Consider the following 22580-nt stretch of genomic DNA (forward strand, 5'->3'; position numbering starts at 1 on the left):
GAACTAAAGAATTACTTAGCACGACCAAAAACTAAAGAAATCTGGGAACAAAAATGATGTTAACGAGAGAGAGAGAGAACGTGCTGGTCAAACTTTCAGTTTAGTTGGCATTGGCAATGGCGATGGCTTGAAGCTGCGTGATTCCCCTTCGGAGACAGCGGCAATCTCCGAGCAAAAATGAACAACCGGTCTCGATCGCACGCGATCGTGTCCAACTTCGTCTCCGTGCACCCTCACGAGACCTCTCCTCTGCTCCATTCTTCCTCCTGCTTCTTCTTCGTAAGTTCCGCTTCCTCCCCCTCTCCCAATCTCCTCGTCAACGGGCGTTGATGGTTTTTTCTGTCATCTCGTGCCTTCGCTCGACGTGTTATCGATTGTGAGTGCGCTGATTATTGATCTCTCCCGCCGAATTCCGAGGCGCTGCAGATTCTGAGCGCCTACTTCATGGTGCTTCCGCTGCGCGACGATGGCGCGATCTCTCTCGGGCTGTCGAATCTCCCCGGCCTTTTCGCCGGGTCGTTGGCGCTCACTTTGGTCGCTGCCCCTGTTTCGACTCTCATCTTCTCTTTGCCCAATCTCTCGAAAGGCAAGGTGTTGTATGTCCTTCCATTTGAGCCTTCCGTGTTCCTTCATTCTATTTGTTTGGCATTGGTACTTTACGTTGGTTCACACTGTTTGATGACGAAATGAACGACACGAGAGTGTCCTCAAGTGAGATTATGCGCGCGTGCGTGTTGTAATTTTATAGCTTCGTAGAGATTCGGATTCGAATCAAGAAAATGAGAGAGTTGTATCTGGACTCAACTTCGGCAATCCAGTTTGGACCCTTTTCTTTATTCGGTTGTTCATCTTAGTCAGATGTCTATTCCTTCTAGTTATATTTGGCATATATCCTTCTTTAGGTAGTTACGGCTTCCGAATATTTTCTGATATAAATGTGTTCAAATTTTTCCGCTCTTAGATAATCAGGTTCTTTTTGAAATTTCAGGCTCTGGTTTTGATTCACAGGTTCTTCAGCATATCACTTGTCATATTCTTCACTCTATGGCTATTTTCCTCGCCTGGGTTTTCACTATCCATATGGAAGGTACAAGGGAGAATTCTGAGTAGTATTTTCATCACACAGTAAATTATGATACAGTCTTCTGTTCGTTAAATCTGATTTGAGGCTAGCTTTTTCCTTTTCTTCTCTAGGGGTCTGTTGCTTTGTCCTCTACAACAGATGAGCAGGCAGGAGTTGATATCAATCATGCCAGTCCATCATCTCCTGCAGGTGGGAAGGAATATGGATGGTTTTACGTGTCAGTTAGAGTGGGATTGTTCCTTTGGGTATGATATTTTCCAATTTATGTTGCTACATCCGGAAGTGAACTAGCTATTGCTCATTTTGGACATTTTGGTCATTGATGGTCGAGTGGGATTCCAATTGATGGATATTTGCCTTTGCAGGTTGCTTTGCTTAATCTTATCACTATTTCATCAACTTGGGCTAGAGTGATTGATGTGATGGACAGCGAGGTTTGTGTGTTGCTATGTGTTATGTCATTAAGCAGATAGTGTAAAATCTATCATTCTTACTCAATTCTATATCCAGTCAGGTTCAAGACTCTTCGGTTTCATTGGTGCGGGTGCTACACTAGGCCAGCTGTTTGGCTCTCTGTTTGCCACGCTAATGGCCCGGTTGGGTCCGCGTACGTGTCTGCCTGCTTCACACTATAAAATTTTGTCCTATTTCTCCTTCTCTTTTCAGTTGTGAACAGTGGACTGTTTCAAATTCAGTGTTGCTTCTCTTTGCTTCCGTTTTTCTGGAACTTGCTGCACAATCGGCGAAAGGGATCGACCAAGAGTTACCTCATTGTCCTGAAGAGTTATCTCCCATCAGGTTAGGTGGATTTCATGTACTTGCATTTTTATATGAACTGCAGAATACGTTAAATGTGGAATGCTCGCCGCCATGGGGTCAGTCTTTTTTAGACTGGTAGATCCTGAGAGACCGTGTGCTTGCATGTGGAGGACTGCTAGGCACTACTGCAGGCACAAATTGATCATGTGATTGGAATTGAGCAGCTGTCATTTCTTCATAGCACTGAAGATTACTTAATCTTTAAGTAAAGCTTTGAAATGCTTTATAGTTCGTGAAGTGGACATGGGGCCTCTAATGAGTGGTTCATTTAACTTATTGAGGCCTTGTCTCATCATATGGGATTATTACCTTCCTCCTTAAATCTCAATTATTACTCTTCGTCTGCCAAATTCAGACGATGAGTCTCTTTCAAATATATGTGAGATTAGAAAGGAAGATAGCTTTGGCAAGACAACTATGAGTACATATAGGTGAATTTCCACTTGATGTTCACATTGTTCCTACCATGATTTGTTTAGTTTCAATTGACATACCTCAAGCCCATGTTCCAGCAATAGTGAGCTTAGATTATGAGAGTCAAACCTTCTGAAATGTAACCCAACCATTTTGGCTTGATTTTCTGGCAATCGCGAGCTTAGTTTTCTTAGGTTGGATTAACATGATTATGTGGCCTTTCTCTTTGCTTGTTAGAAAAACAAACTTTGTGCTAAGCTTTGTTAATCCTCTTCCTTAGAAAAATTGATCCTGATCAACAAAAGGACTCCAATGGAAAGACCGAACCTGCTGTTTCTTCTCCCACATCAGCTACTACAGCAGTGAAGCCTCAGCTTTGGGCTATTTTAGATGGATTCTGGCTTATTTTATCCTCCACATATCTGTTATATGTCTCGTTATTTCTCTGGCTGAGTGCAGTTGTCTCATCATTCTTCTATTTTCAGGTAAGATAAGCTTATGGCTTTATATTTGCATGTGATATTTTCAGAATAGTCTTATGACTGACTGCAGAATTTATTCCTACTGAAGGTTTTCCTTTGAACATTTTTTTTAACCGAGGTTTCCTTTGGATGTGTATTCGTTTGGCTTTTCTTCGAGACATCGAGCATTTGCCGGATGCTCTTGCCATTATTTTCTGAATTTCCTTGTGTCTACAACTGCAGAAAGTTACTGTGATAGCAATGGCTGTTTCAAGCTCAACTGACCGGAGAAAATTGTTTGCCCAGATTAACAGCTTCATTGCCATCTTCATACTTGCAGGCCAACTCACACTGACGGTACTAAATTTCTAAATTTCTGCAGTTTGGATGGATGAACATTTGGTGGTCACTTATAACTTATAGTGTTATTAAGTTTATTTGGAGGGATGTGCTTAGTGGATATCAGTTTGCTTCTCTATTGTTTCGCCTGAATGTTTAGTGGATTCATGGGGGCATCCATTTACTTTCCCTGTTGTTCTGCTTGAGTGGTACGATGGGCAATCTCTTTTGAAAAGTAGGATGTGAACTTGTGAAACTAGGGAGAACCTACTTTTTCCCTGTTGTCTATATGTAATCACCAAGCAATTAACTTCTTCACTTAATCTGGTCTGAGTAGAAGCTTTTCTCCAGCTTAAGAGGAAATTGCTATTTGTGCATCAAAACTTACGCAAACTTCTCTGTATTGTAATTGATGCCCCCTTGATTTCAACCCATAGACGTTTATGATTTGGTGCTCTCCTTTATTAATATGTTGGTTTTGTCTAATGTTTCCCTACCACTCTAATAGTTTGCAGCCTCAGGGGTGTCGTTAAATGCTAGAGAAACTGTATTTTGTATCTATTTGATAATAACATATGCCATTATTCTTAATTTTAAGTTTAAAAGTTGCTTTTATTGTAGGGTCGCATTCTTGCTGTTGCTGGGGTTACTGTTGCTATTTGTTCTGCTCCTATAGTTGCCTTGTCAAACTTGGTCGTGGTTGCAGTTTGGCCTACTTGGGTAGCAATTGCAATTTCTGAGACCTTGCGAAAGGTGTTAAACTATGCCCTATTTATTTATTCTCTGTAAATCATCTAGAGACATTGAATATATCCGACTGTAATTTCTAAATCTGCAATTCCTCGTTTCATCCTCCTGAATTCACACTTTCGCGTAGTCTTAAATATAAAAGCATGAAAACGAAAGAGTTGATATCAGTATGTGCAATTCCAGGTTGTCTCATATGTTGTTACAAGGCCCGGAAGAGAACTTTTGTTTACTGTAGTCTCACAGGATGAGAAGTACAAAGCTAAGGTATGAATATTCACTCAGTGAGAAAGTTGTTTATCTCTCCTTAAGTTTTGATGTCGGTATACATAATTGCAAACTTAATTAGGTTAATTGGTCTTGAGGAACTTTTTCATTACAGTTTTTCTGAACAAGTTCCTGGATAACAAGCCTAAAGGTTTTCTTATTGATGATTTTGTCAAATCATTTAGAACTTCTGTCATGCGCATGCTACCGTTGATTCTTGGTCAGACTGAGTTTGGCTTTCTGGATGATGAATGAGTCTCATTTCATCTGAATAGTGCTAGTGTATGACATGATGATGATGAAGAAATGCTGGGAATTATGGGATTCTTATGCCTGATATGTATAAATGCAGGTATGCATAGATGTTATTGTCCAGAGATTAGGTGATGCAACAGCAGCTGGAATGTTTAAGTTGCTTTTTGGCTCTCTCAATGGGAAAATATCAACAGTCTCCTTATACGCCTTGCCTGTACGTAGAGAACTGATTTTATGTTGGATGAGTGTTTTATTAGAAACCAAATAGCTATGCTTATTGCTGTTCGTTAATTATACCTTCTTGACTCTTCTCCGTGGGCTACCCTAGGTCTGTGTACTATGGATTTTCACGGCATTCCACTTAGGGCGGCGCCAGGCACAGCTTGCACGACACAAGAGTATTGTTACTTCCTAGAGCATTTTTACTTCACAGCCATATTTGTACATTATGAGGAATTTTTCATATTTAAGAAAGTTCATGATTCTTAGCAGAATCCTTTTAACTTCTTTTGAATAGAATTTTATAGTGGTGACCATATATCATGATGTTCAAGCTCATCTTCTCAACGGAAGCATCAAGTAAGCTCGGCCTCAATGTACACAGTGGAACACTTTCAGGTGGTTATTTTTCTGATTGATCCTTCATCGAATGTAATGCGATTGCAAAGGAACTTCTTCACTGAGAATTCAGAATCCAATGGGAAAAGTAATATTCTCCATGATGTTACCATTGTTTGGTGTCAGTAGAGGTCAGACGTCCTTAATTATTTTCTACGCCACATGCTCAGAAGTCAGAACTTTTCAAAGCAATCACATACATTATATATATTTGGAAGGAACTTTGTTTGGGTTTTTGAAATCTGATTTAACGACTGAAAAGTGGATTTCGTGGATGTGCTGCTTCTGTATAATTTGCACTCCATTCGCAAGGAAAGTACATACTTCGTTTGCACCTGCAAGTGCTTCTGTCTCTTGTTGTAGGCTCTTCTTTTGTAGAATAACGAGTTGCTCTTGGAGCAAAACAAGTATCCCAAATCTGTTGAATGGCTTAAAAGTAAAAACAAGTCGAGGCTAAACTGTGGAATACCATTGCAGGTTGCATCCTCAATGGCTTGGAGCTTCAGAGCCAGCAAATGCTCCTCGATGCGTCCCATTTGCATTTTCTGATTTTCGATTGGGACCACAGCCAGCTCAGGTTTATGTTGATGTAGACTATGGATTCACTTTAATGGTTTACAAATCATGCCAGCATTGAGATACAGAACCAAAGTTGACTCTCATGAATTCACATTTCCCTCTAGTTCTGTTCACAGAAGACAAACATTTTGCCTCAAATGATGCCAAATACTAGCGTGGAATAAAAATAGAAACCTCCATTGCATGGGTTATCAAACATGCACTAAATTCCTAAGCCATGAATTATTAGGTGATTGAGAGTTATATTTAGTTCAAATTCCAATCTCAAACTTTAGCAATATGAGAGCTCGGATACACCGTTTCTGTTCACCATTGACTTCGGTTCGATGGACCTCACTCTACTACAAAAAGGAACTGGCACCCAGTATCATATCAACAGCATGCGTCAATGTTCTCGCTTTGTATGTATGAAACTATAAAACCATTCATATTAAACGATGACGGGTTTCAAGTTCTTCTCCAATCAAGTTTTGTATAATCCTCGAGACACTGAGGTTTACGTGACTGTAACAGTAAATCAACAGAAACCATCATTCTCTGCCTCAACAACCCTCTGTAAAATCGTTCCATACTCCAAACCTCTGCTGGTACCATAGGGAAGAAGTTGTCTCAGCATAGATATCCGTAGACCTACAACCATCAGGGATATGTTATATAACGGATGTAGCCAGGAGTCAAAACAGAAAAGCACTTATGAGTAAGGAGTCCGGTGCGCGCACCGACCCAGTCTTTAAATAGTTCTCAGATCTCAAGAACATGACCACCTTAAGAGCATGAAGCCTAGCCTAATCAATTCATAAAAGTCAATATACAAAACAAGGATTAGACACATCCGTTAATCAGATCGCCTGTTCATACATGGTTTGATGGTTATTTAGACGATTAATAGAGGATCTCGCCTAATTTGAATAGCCAAATCCTGCGAACCAAAGGCCTGAATTTTAAGTTACGGCCGACATGAATAACTAGCGAGACTGCTGGGAAGATGCCACAAGATTGTCAGAGATATCAGCAAGTAATTTTCCATCGAGAATAAAAGAAATAGGACTGTCTATCACAGTATGTAATCAGACTCCCATCTCTGAGAGTGGAGAAGAACTAGACAAACCCACAGAAAGAAGGAGATAGAGTCCTTACATGGCCATTCAAGTCCCATGAAGAGAACGTACATGGTCCTGAATCAAGCTTCTCTCCCAATCAGCAATATCTTCAAAAGCATATTCTGGAAGACTCTCAAAAGGCTCCTTCCATGGATCATTCTTGGCCAGATCGTAGGTAGCTCCACGTATGGCTCTTTTATTCGGTCCACAAGGCCGTTTTGCAGTAAGAAAGGCATAAGCCTTGTTCAGCTTCTCCATTACCACAGATCATAAATTCAGTTGCTATAGAACTTTAAGCAAATAGCTTAAGAGATTTAAACAACTAAAAATAGAAAATCCATCATGTGGTTCATGTTACGTATACTAGACGTAAGTTCAGTTAAGTCACCAACTTTGTGAAATGAAAGTGCCTTACCTCCACAAGGTCAGCAGTAAAAAAAAAAAATTCAGCTTATCCACTTTGTCTTTTTAGTGCATTTCCATTCGACATAATAGCATCTTGAAGGTACTTGCAAATTGCATGCATAAGCATGACAACATTGGTAAAAAGAAGGAAGCTTAAGGACCAAAACCTAAAGAAAATCACTGTACTTACTTGGTTCTGCAAAAAAGTTATTGGCTTAAATGGCAATATAGTTTTTTTCATGTCCAGAATCCCACAGTTGTCAAAGAATCGATCTGAAAGCAGTAAATAAGTACTTTGAGAAAGGAAGTATCAATGCGAGGACTCACATCCATGCCACAGAACCAGTACAAATAAGCAACTGCAATGGCAGGGGCCCTTCCAAGACCAGCTGTACAGTGCACATAAACCCTCCCCTTTCCATCTGAGATTGCCCGCTCTAAAGACGACACAGCTTTGGGTAATCCACTTCTCAACGAATCTGGATCGAAATCTCTTGCCTAACAATGCACAGAACAAAAAAAGAAAAAGAAAAGACACATTAGAATGGTAATCATGTACTAGGCAACCTATTCATTCATCCATAGAACAAAACCATTGACCTTTTTTAAGGATACAATAGCTGCAAAAGAGATCTCATACTGTGTTCATGTCATCTCGAAGTTAGTGGACAATATGAAATTAGCATTCTTGCATCTCAATAATGGGATAACATTGCTTGAATTCTCCACAGTGAAAACTTTAAACATACTTTAGCTGAAGCAGCATTTTCTAGTAAGAGGGCAAAATATGCTCGCTCACCGGCCTTCTAATATGCTGGATTCCAAGTTCCTGACATCTTCTCAGGATAGCCTGGAAGTCGATTCCCCAGTATTCAATGTCCCTATCTTGCTGCAAGTTTAATATGTAAGCGACATTCTCTTCGTGTTTCAGATGATCAATATCTTCAGGTTTCTGAGGCTGCGAGCCCACGATCAAATTATCAGTTATCAGTGTGTAATTCATGCCTGAACAGAGGACCTCACTATTAGATCATCACAACACTTCAATCAGCTACATTTAGCTTCTAGTCGCTGGAAAGGAATTACTCATGTTCACAAACATAAATTCAAAACAAAATGAATGTAACTCAGGTAGCAAGCAGTCAAGGCATATTCAACCAAAAAGCTTAAAGCTTTTGGGATTTCCTTTTGCTATATTTATGATATTGATAGTTCTTTAGGCAAAGCAAGACAACTTTAATTTTTTTTCATCGGACTTCAACCAAAAGATAAAGATATGTTGCTGGACATAATCTCACTATAGCAAAAAGGCAGTCGGCCATTAGGGGAAAACAAGTAGACCCACGAATTGTATAGACTAAAGAAACAGATACAAGAGTAGAGTTGAGCGGTCCACAACTTGACAAAGTCAAAAGGATCATCCATCTTTCCTCTAAACAGAACAGGCACTATATTCATGAATCAGAATATATTTCCTCATTAAAATATGTGCAGAAAATTAATCCAGGGCAAAGTCAAAAGAAGATAGAGAAGAATCCCTTCATCCTAGCATTTCCAATCAGCCAAAACTGACAAACCCATCGTGCTGCGTCAAAACTAATGAGACATAAGAACAGGAACTTTCCCAATAGTGAGGCTAGCAAAACTACCGTCGAGTCTAAAATTAATAGTTTATCTTGTAAAAAATATATATATGTAAACCAGGGTAGAAAGGGAATTAACGGATTCTTACCAAGATCATGGTGATATTCATAAGGGTTCCTCATCATCCTCTTCATGGCTGTGTTATAATCCTCTGTCCTGCTCCCGGGAATAGCTGACGCTCTCATTATGGTGGGTTTCTGTTTAGGCTTGACCCCACCTTCTGATACTTCGCACGAGATTTTGCTCAGCTTGAAGGGATTATTTGAACCCATGACAGTGCACACGTGTTTCTTCTTCTTCTTCGTCGTAAAAATTGCATCTTTGTCGAGTGCAGGCATGAGGACGAAGGAAGAATAGCAGGCTTTGACAATGGCCTCCATTCTCGCCTCTTCTCTGGCAACTTCTCTGCTGCTCCCACCAGTGGGTTTGGCTCCTTTGGGTGCAACTTAAGGATTGATAGCATCACTCGTTTGACCATAATGTCCTCACAGTTTTTCCCATTTCGCTTGTTTATTGAAGGACTTTTAAGGTCATTTTCCTTCTTGTATTTTCTCTCTTTCGGGTCGCTCTAGTAAAAAAACTCGTGTCAACTTCCAAAGGGTTGGTCAAGTCGTGCCCGTAAAATCACTTAAATTCTTGGAACGTTGCAAGAAGCACGAGATCAACCCCAAACTTCCTCACTATACAAACTTAGCTCAAAATAGAGAAAAATGAGTTAATTTGTGAATATTTGTACATTGCAAGATGTGTCTGTATGCACATTCAGCATACGTGTACATGTATCCATGAGCTTGGCGACACATGTATAAAATTAATTGCGAACCGTTGACAAAGAAATGTTTCCGAGCGGCTTAATTTATTTGCGAGAAAATTCAATAGTTTTGAAAAATGTTTTTCAAGAAGATGTAATCAGAACAATGTCAACATTTTTTCCGGCGTTTGTTAAAATCTAAAAATGAACTTGCAATTATCTCCCGTCGTTTAGAAATTATAGCTTTATTTTTATTTCTTATATAGATATGCACTATTCATGTGATATATAAGGCATAGCCAGCCACCAAAACCCCTGTCACAGGAGTTGGAGTTTCTTGGGCCAGCCATTAGCCCGAGCAGGGGCGTGGGGGATCCAGGCCCAACCTTCATGGATTTAGGCCAGGCAACAGTGACTTGGGCGAGAGAGTCGGGCATAGGCACCGGCGCAGACACTGGGGTCTTGGGCCGGGCCTCGGGGGACTTAGGCCCAACCTTTGTGGATTCAAGCTTGACTCCCGAGGAAGTGGGGTCGGCCTCTAGAGACCTGAGGCCGAACATTGTAAACTCAGGCCTAAACCCCTGATGACTTGGGCACTAGAGCTAGGTTCCCAGGCATGGGCACCACGCTTCTGGGCCAGCCTCGAGGGACTTGAACCTGGGCCCGGGGTGCTAGTGACTTGGGTACCAGCATTGGGAATCTTGGGCTCAGCCTTGAGGACCTACGTCCAGCCTTTGTGAATGTAGGCCCAACCGTCAAGGAATCGGTCCCTGTGAGCAAGCTACCTAGGCATGGCCGCTAGAGACCAAAAGGTAAAGGCCCTAGGGTCTCGAGTGACGATAGGGACCTAGGCACCAGCACAAGGATCTTGAGCCCGGCCTTTGTGGACTTGAGCCTAGCTTTTGGGACCCAGGCCCAGTCGCTAAGGATCAGAGCACGGGAGGCGAGGTTCGTGTCTAAGTGTCGAGATCTTTGGATTTAGTCTTGATATGTAATCGTGTTTTGAAAAACGACTTTTGACTTTTAAACGACTATTTTGTCCGATAGAAAATTTCCGTCAAAAATACCGAGCCTGAATCAACAAACGAACTCTTGATGAACATGATGCATGTATATTCATGTCGCATGGTCAAATTTGACGAGGAATCGAAACCAATTTAGGAGGTCAATAGTCCACAAGCTGCACAAGCCCAGTGCGTACAAAAGAGCCAACTCCATTTTCGAAACAATGGGAATAATCTCCATAGAAAGATACAAACGTTTCTTTGGTTATAACATCACTTGCTTTTCCCGAGACATTATGGGACCACAGCCTTTTAGAATAATATTATCTACATGAATTTTATCACTTATCCTCGATTTTTTTTTTTGGTCAATTACTTATTCTCGAATTGATAACCAAAAAAAAAAAAAAAAAAAAAAGGAGTCGGCGATCCCCAATTTTTTTTCTTGACTTTTGACTTTGTAAATTGTAACAGATATAAGGAAGAAAAGAAAAAAAAAAGAAAAAGAAAAAAGGGAGAATATGAATTGGGATACAGCCCAACTTGGTCAACCCAACTTATCAGTGAGCTTTCAAAGGCCCATGGCATCTTGGGGCATGCTTCGTATTTCAACCTCTCTCTTCTTCTTCGTTTGCTTGCAAAAATATTTCACCTTCTTGCATATCATGTGTTTTATTAACTTGGTATGTTCATTTCAATGAGCATTTTCGAAATTAAGGAATTTGATCATTAATGTCCTCGAACATGTTAACATATGAAGAGAAAAATAGTCCTTTTCTTCATCTTCTTCTTTTGCAATTATGGGAATCTATTACGATTTAGCTAATAAAGTGATTGAACTTTAACATTGCAAATCCCTCGCTAGGTAGAAGTGGGCGATTTACATGCGGCGAGATCCAGGGGGCGGGCTTAACTTGGCATACGAAAAGCGATGACTTGAAACATGTGGTACTCGAGTCATCGCGGGGGATGGCTTCTTCTTTTTCCTCCTTTTCAAGATTGTTTTATATCGTAGCGTGCGATTCATCAGACATTACTCATTTTCAACGTAGATCTCGAGAAATATGAAGTCACAAAAGTATTGGCGATCAATGAAGGTCGAAGTCAACTAGTAAGTGGGTATTCGGTGCCAAGTTTGGTGCTGAGATGGTGGGAAAGTTAGGCACGTTTTCATTTACCCAGATTCTGTCCTAAAGTTGCAATTCAAACTCTCCAAGTAAGTCCAGGGAGCAGTTCAATCGAATCATTCGCAGTGGAGCTCCTTTGGTCAATTTATTCTCTCAAGTGTTCAAGAAACCAAAACCAAACAAACAAACAAATGAAATTGAAGGAACCAGTGGGGTTAGAAGAGAAGTTGGAGGTCACTTTCCCTGTTTCCTTTTTCTAAAGTGTTGCACATCACAAGTTTTCTGTGGCCTTTCTTCAATAAGCTCCACTCCCTGATAGGGATTAATATCTACATATTTATCTTTATTTTTCGGGTAATTTTTGCGGTCTATGTTTCTTAACGCCTCTCTTCCAAAGCGGGTTCTCGATATTTCCAAAAAAATATAGGAAATATCGAATACAAGCGCACCATTTGGAAAATCGTCGACGCTTGAAAAAGAGGGGATTAAATTAAATTAAATTAAATTAAATTAAATTGACCTCTTTATTCCATGCAAATTGTAAAGTCAAAGATAGATAGATATTAACGAAGCTTGCATTGTAGCATTCCATTGCTGGGTCTTCTCGTGCTGGGTCAAACATGTTGTGCCTTTTGTTTCAGACAAAAGCACCATGATCTGTCTCTATTAACATCAGGATCCCCTCTAACTTTAAGATTGTTTGGCAGACAGATCCTCAAATCATCCGCTTACCCAGATGCCTAAAAAGCTTCAAAATTTGTCTTTTTTCCCATCTTTTTTCTTCATATTATTCTTATACATATGTGTATAGTTTTTTGAGATGACACATGCACCAATGCTTCACTTCATGTCTGATTAGCTCTCAACCAAGAATTTATTCCCCTTCACCAACTTCCCTTTTAATCAATTTTCTTTTGAAATTCACTTTCTTTTAAGCCTGATTTGTTGCCAAAACCACGAGCTTCCCATCCAATCCCTTTTCCAGATCTTTCACTGTTCAAAGGAATGATTACTGCCCGGTGTACTTAAGTACGTGTTGATTATGCCCTGATTAGTGCGCAGTATGAGGGAGGCCTGTTTGCTGGTTACATCTGTCATTTCAAATCTTCTGTGTCGAGCCACCCAGTTAGAATCCCACTAAAGAAGAGAAAGTGGGCGAGCGTTTGTCATGAGTTTCTCTACCATTTTCTGCTGAATTCGTTCTGGAAGATTGACTAAAACCTTGCAGAAATGAATTTTTTATTTTGGTTCTCCTCCAAAAGACCATTCAATATCCAACCTACCCAATTCCGTATCCCTTACAAAAAGTCGAGTTGTGCATGACTTTAGGAGGAGGACCACGCGGTTTTTGGGACAACATCAATCTACTTATCGACATGAATACGAAGTGTGAGGATGTCTCCATTCACAGCTAGCGAGAATGTGATATTCTTTTTGCCCGAGATTTTCTGGAAAAAAAAATTATGAATTGTAACGATCTTGATGTCTGATACATGTATGAATTGTTAGGCAATTATTACGACATATATAAGTTTCAGTGGCAATCTCTTAGTACCATACATACCCCAAAAAAAAAAAAAAAGAATTTTAAACCTGTAATGTCGTGCTTTTGCACATAAGTTAATAGAATATCCAAGTATAGTGATTAGATTTGTATGTTTAGGGCCCCGCTATCAATTCTTTTTGTGTAATATCGCATGAAATAATCATTTCCTAAATAAGGATTAGTGGACGTGATGATAGCATGTGACGGACACGTAGGGTTCCTATATCATCTGAGTTGATTACTCGACCTTCGTAATGATGATTCGTCCCGCATGATAGTCATAGTTTTTTTTTTTTTTTTGTAATCCAGGATCCGTCAATCGTAATCGGGTCAACTCACCACCACCCGAAGGGCGGCGAAGATCCTTTCCGACGGCGACTATACCCGGAGGGAGGCTAGCCCCGTAGCCCACTAGCAAGGGCCCCCCACTTAAGTCCGAGAAACGCGTTGGGAGGGTTTTGAACCTTTGACCAGCTTGCGTCTTAGGGCCAAAGAGCTCAAAGCTCACCAAACGCGTCATGCCCGTGGTGGGTGTCATAGTTTAAATAAGGAAAAGAAAAAAAATCTTCCATTAGTGATATACCAAGAGACCAACTCCATTCAACCCCGTGGTAATTTAATTTGTTCTCTGCCTGGTGCAATATCCCCTTAGATAGAACCCATGTCTGAACAGGTTTTTCTTTTTCTTTTTCCCCATTTTTTACTCTATGAAATAAAAAAAAAAAAAAAATAAAGAGAAAAGGCACAAGAGAAAGAAAGTATTTTCACAACCATCTTGGCAGGTGCACATAGATTCAAAACTTTATCCAGCATTGAATCATCTCAACTTAGTGGTGAGTTTTTCTTATATTTTCTATGAATTACCCATAAGGTTCAAGATTCAAGGTAGTCCTGTTTCTTCTAGAAAATTACCAAACAAGTCTTAAACTTATTGTAATTATGTTAATTCAGTTTTAAATCTTTTTTTTTTTTTTTGCTAATTGCATCTTGAACTTTTTGCATTTGTGCCAATCTTGGGTGAAAATTGCTGACGTGGGGCGGCTGACGCCGACGTGGATAATTTTTAATAACATTTTAATACTTTCCCTTCTTTCCTTTTCCCTTCCTTTTCTTCTTCCTCCAGCCAGTCACTGAACCTTGATAGTCGGCCGGAGGCGAGGGACAGCGAGGTCGACCTTGCTAGTGTTTGGCGAAGCTCGCCTCCGATGGCCACTATTGCGGCGAGCCTTGCCTAACGACGGTGAGATCGAGCCTCGCTAGCCACTGGCGAGGATGAGTTTCACCAAAGGACGGCAAGGCCTCGTCAACCCTCACCTCTGGTTGATCGGTGGAGCCCGGCGACCGGCGGGAGGAAGAAGGAAAGAAAGGAAAAAAAGAGAAAGAAAAGAAAAAGAATAATAAATAAATAAATAATTTGATATTTTTAAAAATTATCTACGTCGGCGTCGGTCATGCCACGTCGGCAATTTCAGGCCAACATTGACCGAATGGACTGAACTAACATAAATATAAAATGTTTAGAACTCAATTGGCAAATAGGAAATTAAGATTGAATTGATACAATTACAATATATTTAGGACTTTTTGATAATCCTCCCTTCCTTTTCAGATTACTCTAACGGTGATAGATCTATTGAGGAGAGCAAAGTCAAGTCAAGATCGGACGCGGTACATAGTGATCGCGACACGGGGATGAGCTGGTAATATAATTTCAAAAGCCAAGCTCCAAAAACATGCCTTTCGTATTTATCTTTGCTTGTTTTTGTCCCCACCAAATAATGGTGCACAGTGGTTTCGAAGCTCCTCTCGATGTGCCCCCCCGTGTACGTAAGAGATTTGTGGCTTGCTTTAGCTTATGCATATATTTTTTTTTTCTCATTGGCTAAGACATGCTGGTTTAGCTTGTTATCAACAACGTTGGCTGATTGGACGGGAACTTTCAAAGTGGTTGAAGAGGGTCTTTTCATGTGAACACTACATAATGCAGAAAATGCCAACAAACTTAGCGTTTTCAAGCTGTGTTCTCCCTCTCTCTGTTCGCCTATTTATGCATTAGAAAATTGATTATATAATAATTTTTGTGTGATTGTTACGTTAACAGTTTATTTTGAATCACAAAAAATAAATAATAATTAATTTAAAATTATTGTGGCGCCCACTCCTTTAAAAATTTGTGGCTCACAACATTTAGCCATTCAAAGACTGTTATCTTGCAAAGTCCATTAATATATGCATTCAAGACGAAATGAAGGTGAATTTGAAATATTATAAAGTTAGGCACGTGGGCATAATAAATAGTCTATGTACAACGATTTATTTATGAATCCAATCTCTTTGCCCTAATATTTCGTGAAAAAGAACTTATCTAGAAAATTGAATATTCTTAATGGGTATTTAGAGAAAAAAAGAAGAAGAAAGACAGAGAGAATAAAAAAAAAAAAAAGTGAGAGAATAAAAGTGATCTAATTACCTCCTTAGGAAAATATTCTAAGGTTCCAGCCCCACGGCCTTGATGGCATCTCCATCCTCTTTGGGCTGGCCATGTGAGCCGTTGACCCTAACCCCACCACCACCGTTATCCCCGTTGACCAACCCAAACTTCACCAGCAATTCCTCGCTCCAATCCCATATGTGCAGCACAATGTATGTCCCGATCCCGCCGATCAAGCCGTACGCGATCGAATACGTCAGGGGCATCAATATCAGCGTCACAAATGCTGGGATCGCGTGCCGCATGTCGTTCCAGTCGATCTCCACCACCGACTTCATCATCAGCACCCCCACCAGGATCAGCGGCGGCCCCACTGCCCATGCCGGGATCGACGCCAGCAGCGGCGTTATGAAGAACGCCAGGAAGAAGTAGCCGGCCGCCGTCAGCGCCGTGAGGCCTGTCCTCCCGCCCTCCTTGATCCCCGTGGACGACTCGATGAAGGCCGTCACCGGCGACGTCCCCAGCAGCGACCCCACCACGATGGCCGTGGCGTCGGACATGAACGCGAAGTACTGGCCCTCGAAGTTCCCGTTCTGGTCCGCGAAGCCCGCGAACCTGGCCATGGAATAGAGCGTGCCCGTGGTGTCCAATATGTCCACGTAGAGGAACGTGACCAAGGCCTCCCAAAATTTGCCCTTGCCGATGCTCTTGAAGCTCAGCGCCCCGGCCGTTTTCTTGATCGCGTGCACGTCCACCACCTTCTTGAAGTAGGCGTAGGCCGCGTCGCCGGAGTCGGTGTTTGGGAACGCCGTGACCTTCGTGTTCCGGAACCATGAGATGGCCGTCACGAACACGATGCCGTAAATCATCGCGCCTTTTACGTTCTTGATGAGGCAGTACGCGATGATCACGAACCCCACGATCCCCAGCCACAACGTCGGGCTCTCCATCCGATCTCGGAGGCAGTAGATGTCACTCGAGACGGTGCCTCCAGCGAGTAGGCTTACCGTGCCGTTGGCGGCGGTCACTACCGGGGCAAGCGAGACACGGGACGAACTCGGGCAGCCGCCGAGGGTTAGCAGTGTCGACGAGCTGTACCCGATAAGCCCGATCCCCTCGCTGTTCTGTAGTCCGATGAAGGCGAGGAACAGACCAATTCCGGCGGACGAGCTTATTCGGACGGGCTTCGGGATGAGCTTCGCGAGCTTGGCCCGGAGTCCGACCGCCGAGATCAGTAGGAAGAGGAGGCCCTCGATGAACACCGCGGCCAGGGCGCTCTGGTAGGATATGTTGCCCGACCCGTGGTACCCGACCACCGTGTAGGCGAAGTAGGCGTTGGTCCCCATTCCCGGGGCCAAGGCGAGCGGCAAGTTGGCGAATGTCCCCATGATGACGCAGCCGATGAGCGAGGACGCCACAGTCGCCACGATCAGATCCTTGCGCACCTTCTCCAGGCAGAGCGTGTACCCGGGGTTCACCGGGTCGAACTTGCATGTCGCGTCGGGCTGGACGACCTGCAGGCCGGCCCCGGTGCAGTTGCCCACCGAGATGGCCGTGTCCGAGCACAGCGGGACGCAGTCGGACACCGAGCACGGCCCGCCAGAGTCCGTCAGGATCGAGGCGTTGACCGCGAGGATGTAGGCCATGGTGAGGAAGGTGGCAGTCCCAGCCCGGATCTCCGTGGTGAAGGTCGTGTTCCGCTCCGACACCTTGAACCGCTTCCCGACCCGGCTGCCCGCCACATAGTCGTTAAGCCGGGTCAAGGCGCTCTTCCTCGATCTCTGCGGCTGCGGCGGCGGCAATTCAGTCTCCATAACCATGAAAGAGGCGCGCGCTGCGAGGCACCTTTGCTTTTTTGGGCTATGGCGATTGGAACTAAGGAGCAAGGTGGGAGTGTCGGAAAAAGGAAAAAACTTGGGAGCGACTTTGCGGGGGACAAGTGTGCTGTTTTGGACCAGACCCGGGTGGGGAGGTTCCTGAGTTTAACGTGAGAAAGATTCTCGCGAGAGCGTGGAATCTTTTTCTTGATTCTTGAAGCACAATCGCAAACCCTAAACACGGGAGACGGTGATGTTTGGATTTTTCTTTTTATTTTTATTTTTTGCCTTCGAAATAAAGGAAGAGAAAAAACCTAAGGACACGTACAAGTCTCTCCTGCTTCTTTCCACACACACACACACACACACACACATATATATATATATAATCATAATCCCGTGAATATTTTTGAATTTTCGCGACCACGTCCTTAGGAAAAATAAAAACTAAAAAAAAATCACGTTGTCAACAGAATTTCGAGATTCAACGTGAGGCGTTTCGGTCTGCATAGAACTCGGCCGACATTTTCCTCGGCACCCCCTTTTTTTTTTGTTTTTTTTTTCTCCTAGGTTTGTATTCCCATCTGCGCAATTAGTTTTCCGATTTTTGATTCCAACCTAGATCTTCGTCTAAATTTTCTGGAATTTTTTCCTGTTCGGTGGATGAGATTTTCTAGCTGCCCCGAATGTGAAGGCTAAATTAGGAAGCAAAAACGAAGAAGAGATGGACGAGTCAGAGCAAGTTGTTTTCATTGACATATCAACACCGAAATAAATCTTTCGTGACTATTATTTCATCAACTCAACGTAATTTGCACGTAATTTTTCCCATCCATTAATCTAGTCCATGGTCCTCCTTCCTTCTAGTCTCCTGCTCCGCTTTGAATGCCGCAATGCGTCCACAATACAACTTTTCACATTAGGGCTAAGCTTATGATCGGCTGCACAAGTGCAATAATCTATCAAGTTGGCCTCCTTAAAAGGCAAAGTACCTTTCTTTGGAAAACTAATACATCCAAAAAACAGTCGAGAGTCTAGGAAAATTCCTAATAACAAGTTGTATATCGCGTGACATGAGTGAATTTCGGGGATACTCCTATTCATTGATCCGCTTTTCAAATAGGAATCCATTTTCTAAAAGATCTTACATTTTTCATCACCCCGTTCGATGAGAGATAAATTTAATGTAAGAGTCTTTCCTTTTCGATAAAAGTGAAAAGCTTGCGAGGTGATACTTACTTGCAAGGGAGGGTGTTCAAGGATCAAGTTATTCCCCACGTTTCAAGGATCCGGTCTCCTCATTCTTTCAATTAAATGGAATTTTATTGGGTTCGTAGGCTATACTTAGTTTGAATTGGAAATGCAGTTTCTTGAGTTGAGGGGGTCCGATTTCGACCTAACCCGAGGACGTTAGCTGACGGACATTGATGGTAGAGCCAGCATCTAATGAATCAACCACTTCACGAGCTGGCAAAGGGTAGTACGTTCCAAATTTGTATAGCAGATGTGGTGTCGCACTTAATCAGAGTGAAACGTACCAAAAGAGTCGAAAACTTATTGTATTTGCTATCTATTCAGTTTGAAACCTTCTAATTATATAAATTGGGTTCAAATATTTTGACGATTTATCAATATAATTTATTTGGCTAATTTTGACAGAAAATTGGTGACATGAACACCAGCAGTCCTACGTAGTATGCCTGGTGCTGACGTGGATAATTTTTATTCTTGAATTTTTATTACCTTTTTGTATTTTCTTTTCTTTTCTTTCTTTTTTTTCCCCAATTGTGAGCCGGCGAGGTCTAGGCGACAATCGAGGGCATTGGGCCCAAGCAGGGGTCTCCTTGCCGGCATAGAGTTGTAAAGAAGAAGAAGAAAGAAAATAAAACAAAATACATAAAAACAATAAGTATTTTAGAGAAAATATTAAAAAATTATAAAATTTATCAATGTCAATGCCGCTCATGCTATGTAGGACGATCGATGTCCAGGACAATGATTTCTGGCCAAAATTAGATGGGTGGACTATATTGGCAAATCGTCAAAAAGTTTACACCTGAATCGATACAAACACAATAGGTATAGGACTTTTTTTTTGTACTTTTCCCTTTAATCAAATGTTGGCATCCATGCACATTAAAAGCTAACATGAATGTGTGCATGTCACGTGAGTTGAAAGAGAACATATCTGATTCAGTGACGTAATATCGGCATGCCATGCGGTATTATCGCTATAAGATGAACCCTCTCAAGCGGGCATTGGTATTGGATTAGACAAAGGTACTCGTGGAATTGAATGCTCGAGCTACTTCTCATGGACAAGAAAATGATAGATCCGGCCATCACGATTGCACGATCCTTCAACTATGATTGCTCGTCAGATTTTCCCCCATTCCATTATATTCATCTGCTGCTACATTGATGAACTATGGATCAATTTGATAAGGTGGTAGTTGTCATAGCTTTATGAGGGTCTGCTCATGTTAAGAGTAAAAAAACTCCCTTTCCTTCTGTTTTTTTCGTTTTGCTTGGGAACGAAGTGCAAATATGGGACAGTTCATAGGTTGCTTGGTCTAGTAAGATATCCATTGAAAAACTAGCAAAATTATTTAGTCGTCCAAGACTGAAACGCCAATCTAAGACTCATTTTGGCTGAACTCGTCCATTTCGAACCAAAACCTCTGATTCCCATCAATCTAAGGATAGGTTACTTGAAACCACGATTGCTCAGACCCATGTGCATATACGTGAAAGAGGCTCTTGTTTCTTGAAGTTTGACTAAGTAGCCTTTAACTATCTCTAAGTTTTGCTTATTGATATGGACAATTGTTCTTTCAATCAATGACTCGTGATGCAACCACTGCATGAAATAAATTCTTCATTTAAGCCTGAACGCGGTAGGCGACAACTCGAGGATATTGGGTGATTTTACGTTGTCATTCTTGTTATGATTAATCTATGCTATTTCTACTGACTTTTTTCTTCACATGTCAATGATTCGCGATGTACTTATTATATAAGATAATCTTCACGCGGGGCACGATTACTTGTGGACATTGGGCGATTTTGTTGAAGTTTTTTCCATTGGATGATAATGACAACCGCAAGAGCTACATTAAGTCCCACTCATATTTGGCTCCAATCTCTTTTTTAAACCATTGATGTATTGCTTGGCCACCTACTTCCAATACAAGGAACCTTCTAAGGATATAATTAAAAACTACTAATTATAAAAAAAAATGCATATTCTTTTCTTTCCCCTCAGTTGTTGTTATCTCTTGTGCCCGAGGTCTCTTTCTGGTTCTGTTCTACATTGTTGCTCGTTACAAGGAAATTGACATAAGTTTAGGGTTTGGCTAAATTATTCACCACAATAAAAAGACAACCAAAGTTGAGCCCCACATCTCCCCAACTTGCACACGACCATGACATCCCCAATGTCTTCGGGGTTCCTTAATCCCCTTAATGATTAATTTCATCGCTTTAATTGACTGCCTTTCTTTTCCCTCAATCATGAGAGATTTCACTGAATCCGGACTAAATTAGGGCAAAAGGGTCCCAAGAAAATCACACTCCAAAGTGATGCACCAATTGGAGAGTGCAAATTATAATATAGTGAGAGGAAAGAAAGGGAAAGAAAAGTACACGACCCGCATCATTTTTCTCTCATCAACTTGTGAGATCTTCACAAATGGTCTTGATTGTTAGGGTTTGACGCACAATCATAACGAAATAGAGTGTAAAAACGAGAAAGAGAATTCGACATATAAGGTTTATCCCGATTCATCTTTAAATTATGGCTGCAATCCCACATATGATTCTACTATAATTAGCACATTGCGCCTCTCTATTATATCACTCAATTATATATATATATATATATATATATATATATATATATATATATATAACAGTAAGTATTAATTGGGTCAAAGCTCAAATTTTTAATAAAAAATGAATTCAAACTATAAAAATTTTCTAGCGATGGAGATTATGGACCGCACAATAATACTGTTCATGAAGTGGGAAGAGTAAAACTCTTGCCCTTCTCTTCTCCTTTTGTCGCTTTAATATTGGAGTCGAGAGCTGGATGGACAAGGATGTGCGCGCGCGCGCGCTTTGCTTTTTTGCTAGTGAAAGATGATGTGAGGCAAAAGTACAAGTTGCTGCCAGCGGTTTTAGATTTATCTCATTCTCAATCAGCCTTTTTCATTTATTTATTTTTGCTGGGTTCTAAGGGCATTGGAAAGATCCACTCCTAACTCTGAATAACACAATGACAATAATAATTGCCATGGGATCAAATGCTTTTTTCGCCAAATGCTTGACAGACACCAAGTGGGGTTTGGTTTGGCTTGGCTTTCTTTTTCCAAGTGCCTTTTGTTCTGGCCCTTTGCTGAAGGGGCCAATGTGTCTCTCCCCGGTGAGTGGCACTTTGATTTTACAAGATGTCAACTTCAGATGGGGCATCGAAATTTGGTTCCATTCTTTCTGCATTGATGCAAACGATTCAAAGCATATGACAAGGGAGAAAAAAGGGGGTTTGATCTTTCTCAATCCCCTCTTCATCAGCCTTAAATTTCTTCATTTCGATACTTGTTTAGCTTGAAAGCAGGTCGAGTCCTAGGTAAATTGCAAAGCAAGAGAAAGAATAAGTCTAGTAGGTACGAAAGATGGGTGAAAATGAGCATGAAAAGGACCATCTCAAATTGGAATATGCTATGTGGTTTGATGAAGAGGGTTGAGATGGGACCCGAAAAGGAATATAATGGGGGCATGATTTAGATCAGGCTTATCCAATCCTTAGTCACTTTTCAAATTGCTACTAATATGGCCAAGTGGGTGAACTTGGAACTTGCTCAAAATCTCTCTCTCTCTCTCTCTCTCTCTCTCTCAATTTCTTCAGTGCAAATTTCACGTCTTTAATGCATAAGACTTCGGTGCTAAGAAATAACCTTCTTCGATTTTGTTCTCCCCCTTGAACTTACCCAATTCAGCGGAAGATAAGAATTCCCCTTCAAGAGGACTGCCTAAAATTACGGAATCTGTCTCAGTAGAGTAAGTCTTTTCTGGAATGAATTGGTACATAAAAATACGAGAACAAGCGGTAATAGCAGCGGACAATTGAACAGCTGATACCCTAGGTGGGTTCCAATAAGTATCGAGATCATG

The 22580-nt window shown here is 41.4% G+C and overlaps 3 protein-coding genes across 14 annotated transcripts; 1 reads left to right on the plus strand and 2 right to left on the minus strand.

The window, feature by feature from the left end:
* The first annotated feature begins 61 nt into the window (after positions 1-61).
* LOC115748120 lies at positions 62-5686 on the plus strand. Of its 10 annotated transcripts, XR_004016191.2 has the most exons (15): positions 62-279; positions 427-591; positions 989-1087; positions 1195-1329; positions 1450-1518; positions 1595-1691; positions 1780-1882; positions 2598-2802; positions 3022-3135; positions 3739-3870; positions 4051-4131; positions 4484-4600; positions 4715-4784; positions 4904-5004; positions 5482-5565. XR_004016191.2 is itself a non-coding variant. In XM_048283845.1 (14 exons), exons 1-14 carry the CDS (start codon positions 178-180, stop codon positions 5595-5597), a joined length of 1584 nt encoding a protein of 527 aa, XP_048139802.1. In that variant the 5' UTR covers positions 62-177; the 3' UTR covers positions 5598-5686. The 10 variants fall into 10 exon arrangements, 9 of the variants coding, with proteins under 9 accessions (XP_048139802.1, XP_048139805.1, XP_048139801.1 ...); XM_048283845.1 differs by lacking the exon at positions 4715-4784 and having other exon boundaries at positions 427-596; positions 1009-1087; positions 4941-5004; positions 5482-5686; XM_048283848.1 differs by lacking the exon at positions 4715-4784 and having other exon boundaries at positions 5482-5686.
* Positions 5687-5989: 303 nt separating this feature from the next.
* On the minus strand, positions 5990-9200 carry LOC115748121 (phosphoglucan phosphatase LSF2, chloroplastic). 3 transcript variants are annotated; one of them, XR_007199506.1, is made up of 6 exons: positions 8821-9200; positions 7888-8093; positions 7416-7586; positions 6721-6935; positions 6307-6368; positions 5990-6213 (listed from the first exon to the last, which is right to left on the minus strand). XR_007199506.1 is itself a non-coding variant. In XM_048283852.1 (5 exons), exons 1-4 carry the CDS (start codon positions 9110-9112, stop codon positions 6729-6731), a joined length of 876 nt encoding a protein of 291 aa, XP_048139809.1. In that variant the 5' UTR covers positions 9113-9198; the 3' UTR covers positions 5990-6213; positions 6721-6728. The 3 variants fall into 3 exon arrangements, 2 of the variants coding, with proteins under 2 accessions (XP_048139809.1, XP_030540388.1); XM_048283852.1 differs by lacking the exon at positions 6307-6368 and having other exon boundaries at positions 8821-9198; XM_030684528.2 differs by lacking the exon at positions 6307-6368 and having other exon boundaries at positions 6721-6932; positions 8821-9196.
* A 6253-nt stretch (positions 9201-15453) lies between these two features.
* LOC115748122 (adenine/guanine permease AZG1) lies at positions 15454-17696 on the minus strand. Its single transcript, XM_030684530.2, has one exon. It carries the CDS (start codon positions 17409-17411, stop codon positions 15648-15650), a length of 1764 nt encoding a protein of 587 aa, XP_030540390.2. The 5' UTR covers positions 17412-17696; the 3' UTR covers positions 15454-15647.
* Between the last annotated feature and the right edge of the window lie 4884 nt (positions 17697-22580).

This window comes from Rhodamnia argentea, chromosome 8, assembly GCF_020921035.1.
Source record: "Rhodamnia argentea isolate NSW1041297 chromosome 8, ASM2092103v1, whole genome shotgun sequence".
Lineage (NCBI taxonomy): Eukaryota > Viridiplantae > Streptophyta > Magnoliopsida > Myrtales > Myrtaceae > Rhodamnia > Rhodamnia argentea.

Bases quoted from the DNA above. Each gene is read 5' to 3' on its own strand.
- LOC115748120 (XM_048283844.1), top strand. From the start codon at position 178: ATGAACAACCGGTCTCGATCGCACGCGATCGTGTCCAACTTCGTCTCC. The intron at 1,088-1,194 runs GTACAAGGGAGA...TTTCTTCTCTAG, and splicing joins TTTCACTATCCATATGGAAG to GGGTCTGTTGCTTTGTCCTC. The intron at 4,601-4,940 runs GTACGTAGAGAA...ATGATGTTCAAG, and splicing joins TCTCCTTATACGCCTTGCCT to CTCATCTTCTCAACGGAAGC.
- LOC115748121 (XM_048283852.1), bottom strand. From the start codon at position 9,112: ATGGAGGCCATTGTCAAAGCCTGCTATTCTTCCTTCGTCCTCATGCCT. The intron at 8,094-8,820 runs GTAAGAATCCGT...TCCTCTGTTCAG, and splicing joins TGAATATCACCATGATCTTG to GCATGAATTACACACTGATA. The intron at 7,587-7,887 runs GTGAGCGAGCAT...GTGCATTGTTAG, and splicing joins TCCAGCATATTAGAAGGCCG to GCAAGAGATTTCGATCCAGA.
- LOC115748122 (XM_030684530.2), bottom strand. From the start codon at position 17,411: ATGGTTATGGAGACTGAATTGCCGCCGCCGCAGCCGCAGAGATCGAGG.